General features: G+C 41.1%; 1 protein-coding gene across 1 annotated transcript; it reads left to right on the forward strand.

Moving 5' to 3' along the window:
- Nucleotides 1-262: 262 nt before the first annotated feature.
- On the forward strand, nucleotides 263-5,681 carry LOC104515209 (WD repeat-containing protein 36-like; the record flags this gene model as incomplete). Its single annotated transcript, XM_010159106.1, has 4 exons — nucleotides 263-379; nucleotides 629-710; nucleotides 3,468-3,655; nucleotides 5,383-5,681. Coding segments are annotated over 4 exons (537 nt in total), but the record flags the coding sequence as incomplete, so codon positions are not given.
- Between the last annotated feature and the right edge of the window lie 6,276 nt (nucleotides 5,682-11,957).

Consider the following 11,957-nt stretch of genomic DNA (forward strand, 5'->3'; position numbering starts at 1 on the left):
TGGATGCCACTTTTCAGGTATTTTTCAAGATTTTGCAGTAGAAGACTGTACGGTGCTTTTCACCAATTTCTGGGATTTTGGGGGACAGGCTGTTTTTCTTCTAAATAGTAGCTTCATGTTTAGAGGCAAAACACGTTACCTATGTATTTACTATCCAGTTTAGTCATTAAAATTTTCATAGTATTTCAAAATCAAACTCTTGACAAAATTACCATTTGTTTTTACTATGATAATGATTTTAATTTACATATCTAATTAACAGAAAAAAAATAAACCAAGAGAGCCACCAAAAGTTCCCAAGTCAGCCCCTTTCTTCATCCCAACAGTTCCTGGTCTCATACCCCGATATGTTGCTCCAGAGGAAGAAAATGATACACAGGTAAAAACAAGAATCAATATAATAGTACTTGCCTAGTGTATTCGACAAGGAAATCTTAATGCTCTCTAGTGCTGAGTGAAATCTTGCTAAAGTACCAGTTTTAATGCATTTACATTTATGCTTTCTTTCTGAAAGTCTTTTATCCTGTCAGTAGGAGAAGAATCTACTTGTGACGTAAAAATATGGGATTTTTTACATCTTTTTTTACATGCATATTCATATATACTCTCTTATATTTTCATGGTCTAGTCAAAGGTAGTAAACCTTGGAGTACTGGCACAGAAATCTGATTTCTACATTCATCTTGAAGAAGCACTGAGCACTAATGAATGTAAGTGAACAAGACATTTCACTAAAAATGTAGGTGCTAGTAATATTTTGATAGACGTTTGATTTCTAATGCCAGAATTGTAATGTGTGAGGAAAAAAATATGCATAGTAGAGTAGCAAAGGCAAAGAGAATGACCTGTTGTATATAAAACTGACTAATATAGCCAGTCTAGATCAAAGATCCCTTGGTGCTCCAAGCTTGCCTGCATCACGGACTCCAGTTCTGCCTAAAACCCATAAAGACAAAGAAAGTAACGTTCCTAAGACTGTTAGACTTTTTTGGAGATTGTGGTGATCTTGCCCAGAAAAGGTGCTTTGTATTGTTTGTAGGGCAAGAAAGGAAGTGAATGATCTGGTAAGGAATAGCCTGATGGTTCACTGAAACTTGAAAAACATTTCATAGAATCACAGAATGTTTTGTGTTGGGAGGGACCTTAAAGACCATCTAGTTCCAACCCCCCTGCTATGGGCAGGGACACCTTCCACTAGACCAGGTTGCTCAAAGCCTCATCCAGCCTGGCCTTGGACACTTCCAGGGATGGGGCATCCACAGCTTCTCTGGGTGACCTGTTCCAGTGCCTCACCACCCTCTCCGTGAAGAATTTTTTGCTGTTATCCACTCTAAATCTCCCCACGTTCAGTTTCAACCCGTTACCCCTTGTCCTGTCACTACAGGCCCTTGTAAAAAGTCCCCCCCAGCTTCCTTGTAGCCCCTTCAGGTACTGGAAGGTGCTATAAGGTCTCCTCGGAGCCTTCTCTTCTCCAGGCTGAACAAGCCCAACTCTCTCAGCCTGTCCCCATAGCAGAGGGGCTCCAGCCCTCGGAGCATCCTTTGTGGCTCCCCTCTGGACTTCCTCCCACTGCTCGATACTTTGTCCAACCAGTCGATTTCTCAAATTAGAACCCAGAATTTGCCTAGAAAGTTCTATTTTCAAGGCCTACTTCACTAAACATTCAGAAAACTTACAGCTGTAATGGGTTGCTTTATAATTTAAAGCTTAAGGAGAAATAATTGATATAAAAAATAAGCTGTTGAATTTTTTTAACATTCAGTTAATTTTGAAATTCAGTCACTTAAATTGCCTGTGGCATGTACCTGCTGTTTTCCCTGTTTAAGATGTGCTGCTTCAGAATTATTGAAATTTAGGTTTTTGGAGATCATTGCTAATATAGTGGCTGGAAATATGAATGGATGGTCACTGGTAGCTTGTCCACAAGGCAGTTCTGCTGGGAATTTTTCTACCCCTTCTTAAACTCTCTTTATTCGGCTGCACTGAAAATGTGCTGTGTGCAAAACATTTTAATCTGTCACACACAAGGTGTGTTTTTATGCTGCATTTTTGGCATTGCAATTGATAACATTGTCTTAAACCGCTTCAGAGCCTCTCAAAGAGCGAAACATCAGTGGAAGGCCAGGCAGCTGGCTGCACCAGGGACCGAGCGCACTCTGTGACGCACTGCAGTCGTGGTGCCATGGGCCTCCCTCAGGCCACCTCTGCTGTAAGGCAGGTGTGCTCCAGGGTCTGTGCTGGAATCCCAGTCCAGGGACTCTGTTGATCCTGGTTGCTGGTGTGCAACCTGGCTTTGTGCTTGCTGGTTTACAAGCATCTCTCCTAAAGGTGACCAGACTATGCAAATAAGTAGTATTATACTAAAAGCTGTTATTGTTGGGATGGAGACAGGGCTTTGTACCTCAGACCAGGGCTGTGGGACACGCATTGAGCTGGATACCTTTTCCATGTGTACCAACTTCTAGGTATGTTCCATGAGTGTGTTTTTCATGTCACAGCACAAAAATGAGTTAGTGCATCTGTTTAGAACTGTTAATATCACAGTTACGTTTAAAACAGCTACTGATTTTTGTAGGAATAAAATAAAGGTGGAAACAGATTTATACCACCTAAAGAATATTAACCAATGCCTGATACTATTAGTTACCTTGATAGAAGCGTGTAAGAAGTTGCTGCTCTTAGTAACTTCTTGGTAAAAGAAATACTAATTATGAGACATTTTTTGAAATGTTTTTACCAACAGCTATGTTTGCAACCATACATATTTTTATTTCTGCATGTTTAAAGCAAATGGATGGAATTCTCAAAGATCAGGTGGAATTGTAGAAATCATGAGGAAGAACATTTCTGAAGAGGAGAAGAGAGTTTGTAAATTGCATGTATTTATACCAGGGGAAAGATTTCCCCATCCCACCACTCCCCAGGTCCCAGGAAAAGCAGGAGGAATTCACTTAACAGAAAGTAATAATTGCTTCTGATGCATCAAGTGATCCTTGATTTAGCTTAATGTCAGTAAGAGTAAACACTAAAGATTCCTAATAAAAGTAGTACCCTCTCTTTTCTAGGATACATTGCAGTAACAGCTTGAAGTCCCAGGTATACCTTCTTTTTGCCAGGAGATGTAAAAAGACAATGTTAGGTGGTTAATAGGAAATTTTGTTCAGCTTAGAAATCAGAAATGGGGGGAAAGAAAGGCATACAAGAATGCTAGTTGTATTTTTCAAGGTGAACTTACAAATAAAATACAACTGTCTTACTAGCCATGTACTTCTCTGTAGTATGTGACAGAATGGTAAATTACAGGCAGGATGGCATTTTGTGGAAAACAAAAGTAAGGAAACAGGTAGAAACTTGAAACATACAGTCACTGCTTAAGAAGTTTGGAATAAACCTGTCCATGCGAAAGATTTGTAAGATTGTTTTCTGCAGATGTTACTGATAATGTACCCCTCGATGCTTTAACACAGATGCAGCTCCGCTTAACTTACTGAAAAGCTTGGGACCATCTAATATTGAGATAGAACTGAGGGGTTTGGCCCCTGAAGGTGGTGGCTCGATGGAGGTGATGCTGAGCTTTTTGAGAATGATTGGGATGATGCTGAACAAGAAGTACAACTTTGAACTTGCTCAGGCATACCTTGCACTATTTCTAAAGGTAACAATTTTCTTACAAAATTTTATGTTAGTCCTGTTTGAAATGATGGTTGTCCGGGGAAAGTATGTAAATTGTCTGCTCAGAAGAATTATCTTATGTGATTTTTTGCTGGGGATGTTTTCAAAATGGCTAACTGAGTGTATTGGACAATTTGACAACTCATCTGGTCACAGTCCAGAAAAACTTGCAGAAACTAGATATTGTGAAGAGGACCATGACAGACGTTTTATTCTAGTACTGGTTACTTAGAATTGCTTTTATTTTTTGGAACATACCTGGTTGTTAATTGCAAAGCTCAGATATACTACATCTTAAGAAAAGAATTCAATGCACAATGTTTGAGGAAATAAAACAGCCATTTTTTGGACTTGTCGCTAGCCATTGCAAGCTTGACATTCAGCTTCTGTGTCCGTGGGCTGCCTTCTGTTACCTGTTAAGCATCACAGAGCTGATGAAATTATTCCCAGGTGTGTGTGTAAGTTAGAAAGTCATTGTGATAAAATACAGTAGCAGTTTCTCTCGGAAGAGGAGTGGTTCTGCAGAAGATTGGAACCCTTCTAATAGACAAATTTTCTTACCTTGTCAAGATACTCTGATTTATGAAACTGCGGGAAGGCAATTAAATTGCAGTTTCCAAGGGAAAAAGTGCTTATAAACAACACATGTAATTCTGTTTAACTAAATATTCCTCAGTAGCACTAACATTGCAGGACTTGGTTTTCAAGATAGACTATAATGCTGGATAAATACCACTTGCTCTTTTGCTTTTGTTGGGATTAAATAGAACGCATCGGGCAGCTCCCACAAGAACAAGTAGTGCAGATGAATAGGAGTAGGTCTCTAGAGTGAAACACAAAGAGTTGTGGTCTTCACCAGTGGCTTTTTATCAAGTCTCTTTATTATTAGTCTGGTCCCATATTGGACCGCAGTATTAGATGTTAGAATTCGCGTTTCTGTTTAGTTTTCTACAGAAGAAATTCAGCTTTTGCAGGGTAGATTAGGGAGAGTTAAGTAATTTGCCTCAGAAATGTACTCCTGATCTGAACTACAGCAGAGTAATGCAAACTCACCCTGTGACACGTGAGCACCAGTATCTTTTGTAGGTTCCAAGTAAAACAGCTCTGAGCTTAGCAAGGCTCCTAGATTTAAGTTGTAGACGGGAAGATAACTTCTATCCATGAAGTGGGAATAATGTACGGCCTCTCTACCACAGTGAGAGGTTTCTTCATGCTTTTCCAAGGTTACTGTTTATTACATAGAGGGACATCATCTGTAGAAGTATGGAGTGTGCTGGCATCGTTCTTCTTGCTTTATGTAACATGGATAATTAAAATAATAATCCTGATTGGCCTCAGGGCATCTGTTTAGCCTGTCTAGCCTAAAGAGGAATCTGTGATGCAGGTTGGAAAGAGGACAGAATTCCCTCTAGAGAAGTGTGTGATGAGGATAGATTCAGCAGCAGCGGCAGAAGGTCTAGTAACACAATAACCCGTTGAAGGCATTTTGCTGCCTTACCCCACTTGATACATACAGGGGAGTAAAATGGCTTGGAAAAAAATAGCAAAATGGAGGCAGCATTAAATTGGAGGGGATTAATTGAAGAAAAAGGGTCCTTCCCTTTCTTGGGACATTCCCAAAAACAAAGATTGGAATTGAATGAGGAAACTGGTATTTTAAGTTTTTTATTGTCTGTATTCGTTTCACTAACCGCTTGTTTGCGTTTTCAGTTGCATCTTAAGATTCTCTCATCAGAGCCAAACCTATTGGAAGAAGTATCCAGATTGTCAACACAACTCGAGGAAACTTGGATTCATTTGCAGACTCTCTTCAATCAGAGTCTGTGTGTGTTAACATACGTGAAAAGTGCTTTGCTGTAAAATACTTAAGGGTTTTGTCTGCGCAACATTCCCCTCAGAATAACAGTACAATTTATTACCAGAAATACTGGATTCCAAGAATTACAGTGGGACTTCTGAACCTGCATTTTATACATCTTTGTATGCAAAGTGTTTTTAGAACATGCATAACTGAGTATTTTTATTCACTTCAATCAGAGCAAAGATTAATATGTGCAGCATAAATACTAATGTTGTGTTAGTTTTTGCTGTCGATGAACAAACAGTTGGACGGGTATAGGTAATGTAGCTAGTTACCTTATGCTTTCATCTCCAGAAAGGTAAATCAGAATGAGGAAATGACTTACCAAAAAACACCAACCAAAAAACTGGGAATGTAGTTTCTGTGCAGGAGACCAAAACATTTATTGTTCATAATAAACAATTATTGTTTAAGCAAAAATACAGCAAAAAGTCTGAATTATTAACTATTTCTTAATGTTAGTTTAAAGCAAAGGAATACAATTTAACTTTCTTAGCACATCACACCAGCTTTCAGCAGACAGCTATTGAGATACTTCATAACCCAGCTGTATTCCAACAGTTGTGTTTAATATGCTGTGACAGACCTGTTTGTGAGTTCTTCTAATCTCTTTTAGAACCCATTTGCCCTTCACAACATCCTGTAGTAATGGGACCTACAACTTAATTACATGCTAAGGGAAATAGTGCATTTCTGTTTGTACGCTGCAGACCTGCTGTCTTCTAATGCTGTATGCCCCTCCTGCACCATGAGTGTGAGAAAGAGTACTTGTGCGCTCGTCTTCGTGCTTCACTGCCTCTCAGCCCCAGGGCAGTTGCAAAATGGTTTCTTCTTGTGGAGATACGTTATTTGCTGAGTGTGCACATGTATTTTTTCACTGTCATACAAGAATGTTTTGGGCACTGGTGTTTAAATCCATATGTACAAGATTTGTTTACGTGCCTTGTAGATTTGTAGAGGTTGGGGTTTTTCCTCCTCTTTTTTCTTTTTTTATTTTTTTTCTGGACTACTTGATGTAATCAGGAGAAGAAAAGACATACTCTTTGGCAAACAGTCCATTCTTCTGAAAGCAGAACTAGCAAGCTAATTTTTGCAAACACTTCATGTGTAACACTGTTGACATAGTATTTGCAGTCTGGATAATCTCATTAAATGTGCTAATGCAGTTTCTTATATCACACACAGGTGTGTTTTAAATCTATTTGGAGCACTTCAATCATCTCCTTCAGAAAGTTGTCTTTAGATGTTGGTGATACCCCACCTCCTTTATTCTTTTGGCTTCTCAACATTCTGAGTTGTAACTATTTCAGGAGTGTTTGACTGTTCTTAAAGTTGGTTCCAGGCTCGCACCAATACCTCTGGTTGTTTCTTGGTATCAGCCTTTTATTTTGTCCATTTTCCTCACATCAAAAAACCCTTTGCCATTAATAACTTCTTCAGAATTAAATAATTTCTGCTTGCTAGTGGGTGCAAGTGGATGTCTCACCTGCTACTTCCTCTATTATTCCTTTACCCAAGACATCAGCGACAGTATTTGGTTGATATTAGTCACATTACGGTTGAATTTGACAGACTGGGCTTTGCTTTGCCCCTAAGAACTCTCTCTAGCCCATTGGCATTGTAATGGCATACGCATTGGGGTGTGAGAAAGATCACTGGCTGGATGAAGGGATAGAGTTGTGGTTAACCTCAGGTTTTCTTCAAGGAGTGACAACTACTGAAGGTTTTACCATTCTTGCACAATGCCAAGCCTGTTTTAGGCCAGCTCTGACCAGCAGCTTGCCGTTAGCGATTTTCTGTGTCACTGTGTGTCGCAGCGCTCTTCCCAGCTTCGTCTCAAGTCTGTCGCTTGCCTGTGCCTGCCTGTGTTCCTGTGCTCCGTTTTCACCCTGATGATCTCTGCTCTTTCGGCTTCTGAGCACAGCTGCTCCTCTTAGCAGGTCCTGTACGCAGCATCCCCGTCAAGTGAGGTCTTAGTACTTCCACTGCCTTCTGTTGGCTGTGTTGTGCCTTCCGGACTGATGTGGTATTCACGTTTGTTTTGACACCAAAACTCTTTGTTTGTGCCCTGGATGTGTCGCTGGTTGGATGCAGACTCTGAACAGTGAAGGTTGCTCTGCTCTGAGCCATAAGAAGCCTTTACTGCCACCGTTAGTTTCTTTCTCTTTCAGATAGAAATAGAGGTATTATGAGGAAAAACATGCCAATGTGAAGTGAGAGTAAACAGATGCAAATGTTTACACGTTGTTCAGCAGCCAGCACAGGCCACTGACTAAAAGCACTTGAACACTTTGTATGTTTCAAAGTGTTAGGAAAGGTCTCAAGTCTCTGCAAACTGTAGTCGTGCAAGTGGTCCTCGTCCCAGAGTAGGGAAACTGGAAGATACTCATTTGCAGTCTGTGGAGCAAAAAAGCCGAAATATCTGTTGGCATGTTTGAACGCTGTTGATGGGCTGTGTTGAAGGAGTTTAGTGTTGGTTAAAGACCGCCACTGTGTGAGTAGTTTCACCTTTTGACTGTTGACGTCAGCAGCTCTTTCCTGACCGTGGGTACATTATTTTGTCAGTCTTCAGCACATCATCAGTTATGAAAATGCATCTTAATTTTTCATCAAACAAGTAATTCTTATCTTTACAAAAAAAATCATTTACCCTTTTAGAGGTGAGGAATCCAATCTGTGCCTTACTTGATGTCAGCACAAGGAGTCTGCTTTACTTTTTTGGTGGGTTTGCAGTATGTTTTTGCAGAGAATAAAATACTGTTGTTAAATGTCCTTAGCACCTGTGCTTTTCATTTTGTGAAACACTCATAAATTGCGGGAAGGAAAACAACCAAGATCCTTCTACCCTGGCTGTTGCGTGTTGCCCAGAAGGGTTGAGTGAGCTCTCGGGTGCTCTGTTGCACGTCAGGGAGCTTTGCTGGTTAGTGGGAGTGTCTGGAAGATACCGTTTCTCCACTGATGTGTGTACTGCTAGTTCACAAAGCAGTCTGTGCGGCTCAGTGCAGGTGCATTCTCTTGCCCTGGCTCTCCAGTGTTAAAAGGACTGATGTGCTGGCTCCGTGAGCGTTAGGGTATGCCAGTGTTAAGGGTCATCCCCCTGAAGGATCAGACCACCTTGGTGATCGGCAGTTATCTGGAATCACCCACAGAATAAGGTAGAATGAAATCACGTACTTGCAGAATCCTTCCTCAGTGCCTGTTTGTAGAGGCTATAGAAACAAAAAGGAACTTGCCTGCTTAAATTAGGTCCAGGGAATTCCTCCATCTTATGTTAGCCTGTAGCCAAGTGGCTGGTTGCCTTACAGCTACATAGCTGAAGATCTGGCACTTACTGTCTTGAGTTGCCCAATGCTGGTCTTGGAATAAGACGTAAATTTAGGAATTTATCCCATCCGATGGCAACCAAAACTATCCCTGAGAGTTACTTGGATTCACATGCCTCAAAAGGATTTTGTAATCTTAGCCCATTAAAAAAGGTGGCTATGACAGTCCTCTTAGAGCCAGCCAGCAGTGTTCCCTGCTGCCTTGGGAATGCTAGCATCTCTTTGGCACATCTGTAACCGTGAAGTCACCAGCTTTTTGTGACTGCATGCCCCTTCTGTCATGTGGGGCAAAGTTTAAAGCCCAGGCAAACGTGTTCTCAGAGTTACATTCAGGTTGTGTTTTCTGTTGAACATAAGGTTTGGTCACACAGGGTTGTGCAGCTGGCTGTTGCTCACATATTGAGGTTAAATTTTGTATTTGCCCATAGCTTTGGGTTGATGAAAGGATGAGGGACGACTGCCCAGTTCTCTTTGAAGAATTCCATTTCAACCAAATCAAACTAAAACGTAAGCTGTTTCAGCAGTGCTTACATCAGTGCTTAATGGAGATGGTTTATTCATGGTGCTGGAATAAACAGTACAGAAATCCCTGCAGCTCCCTTCATGTTGATGGCGGGGATGACATCCTGCTGGTGCCTGTGAAAAGGGCCGACATCCACGGTGCTTTTGTTTGCTTCAGTCTCCACAGGCAAAGCCTACTTCCGTTGTCTGTGCATACCAGCATCCTTTCTGAAGGAGAGGAGCTGCCGACAGTGAGGGATCAATGGGTTAGAGAGACTTCAGAGTGCGGTGCTCTGGTGTTCACCTTATAACCTGCACAGGAGTTGGGCACAAATGCTGTCCCATAAAATAGCACAGAGGTCCCTGACCACTGGACTGGGACTACTGTGCCTGTTTTTAAAAAAGGTGAAGTGAGTGATCCAGGGAACTGGCGGTTGATCAAACCTCTCAGTCCCAAAGACAGCCGTGTGGCATGCGCTGCATGTGCTTTTGGAATCATCTGCAGTACACAAAGGGCAAGATGATGAACAACAAGCAGAGTCATGAGGGCAAATCATGGTTGACTAAGCTGGTTGCCTTCCAGGATGAAACAGCTGGTTATGTGCAAAAAGAAAGAGCTGTGAATTTAATGATAAAATTTAGTGCAAGTATAACAGTATGTCATTACTTTAAAGTCCATTATTAAACTTGGCAAATTGCTGCTGTTAACAGGCATGCTGTTAAGATTTTGCAAATTTTGGTGCTTGTTCATTGTGTTCTGTGTGCCATGTACATTTTGGACTGTGAGCTGGCTTACGGGCAATACTGGGTCTACAGCATAGAGGTGCGAATTACTTTCGCAGTAATCCAGTATAATCGGCATTACAGAAATTAATTTAGTCACGTTCTAATTATGCCTAATGCATCATTATTTTGTTAAATATCCCACAGCAAAGAAGTGCAACAAATTAGATGCAGGAGTGCTGAATAATGCTCCTGGCATTCGGGAGATTTGCTATGAGGCGCTGAAGAATTAGACTGCCGAATGGGTTGAAGGTATTTCAACTGAATATCGGATTAGAAAAATTACTCCTAAATTGCTGGGTGCCACAACACATTTGACCATTTTACAAGTTCTTGCCTTTTATCCCCGGAGGTTTCATTCTCATGTACCACCACCATATTATGTCTCCTGCTGCAGCTGTAAATCTTTCATCTTTTTATAGTAGCTTCTACAGCCTGACTATTTTATAGACGTTTGGTAACACAGTTTGTGCTTGAGCAAAGACCCTCTTCCTAGGGTAGAGGGCACTTAGTCTGGGAGTGGTGAGAGGTACAAGAAACGCTCTTAAGAGAGAATGAAAAAGCATGTAGCCAGCTGAGAGAGACACAAAGTGCTGTTATCCTAGGGAGAAGGTAGTGTCTAGGAATGTGTTCATGGAGCAAGATTCTGCTGCTTAGGCTTGGAGAAAGTAGGGATCTCAAAACTGTAGAAGAAACAGACTGGGATATGTCTGAGCTGGGGATTTGGTGCAATTAAATCTCGCACCTTAGCAAGAGGTGGTGTCGATAACCTGTACGGTCAGAAGTGACAAAGTTTGTCAGTCCTCAGGAAGAGGTTGGACCCCAGTACAGTGGTATGTGGCCCAGGAGACCTTGTCCTCTCTAGCGATGCTGTCCCCTTCACAGCATCTCCCACAACAGTTAATATCAGAGCAGATACCTGAATACCAAAGTGGGAGTTACAACAAAACTGCTTGGAAGAGAGGAACACAGGAGTGGGAGACAGTGAAGTAAATAGCAGTGGTCCTGCAGGGAAGCAAGGATCTGATTGCTGAAAGCCCATAGTGGGTGCAAACAGGCATCCACATGTTCCTACTCTTCCCTGCCTATCAGAGGGAGCGTTGTGGCCATGCTGCAGAAGCCCTCTCTTCCTTTACAGCAAGGAGACTGGATGCTTTATATAGTTCCTATTGGCAACTCTGCTTAGACAGAGCCTGAAGAGGCCCCAGATGGCTAAACTTAAAACGCTGAGCATAACATTTGCATTATAAAATGCAAGTTGCAAGGTGTCTTGTGGCCTTCCTTAGGGGATGAGACAGGAATGATTTCCTCATAAACAGAAGCCAAAATAGGAATTCAGCCTCTCGAAGAACTGTATCTGGTTTTCTGTATAAACCGGGACTCGTGTCTGTGTATTGTGATGGCCAATGTCAAGACCTTAAAGGACAACAGAAAAAAAATATGTAGTGGGCAAATACAAAGCATTGTCAAAGCATTTACTTGATAAAAGTATGTGGAAAATGTATCAATTTTTACCAAGAGAAAGCTATTTGTGAGATATACTAAATGTTTCTGAGGGTTAACAAGACCTGAACAGATTTGTCTTTATAAAACAGAAGGTTAGGGTAAGATTTCTTTTTTCATTAAAATACCTGTTTCTATCAGCTTGGAATTTGTTAACCTATTTGTAAGTATTTGGTTAATTTACCTTGTAAAGAAAGAAAATACTGAAATTGCAAAAGGAAAGAAAAAATCAATTAAATATTAGAGGTAAAATGATGAAGTAAAAAGTTCAGTCCTAAGGGATAACATTACTGCACGAAGTTCAACAAGGCCAA

This window comes from Eurypyga helias, unplaced genomic scaffold, assembly GCF_000690775.1.
Source record: "Eurypyga helias isolate BGI_N326 unplaced genomic scaffold, ASM69077v1 Scaffold51999, whole genome shotgun sequence".
Classification (NCBI taxonomy): Eukaryota; Metazoa; Chordata; class Aves; order Eurypygiformes; family Eurypygidae; genus Eurypyga; species Eurypyga helias.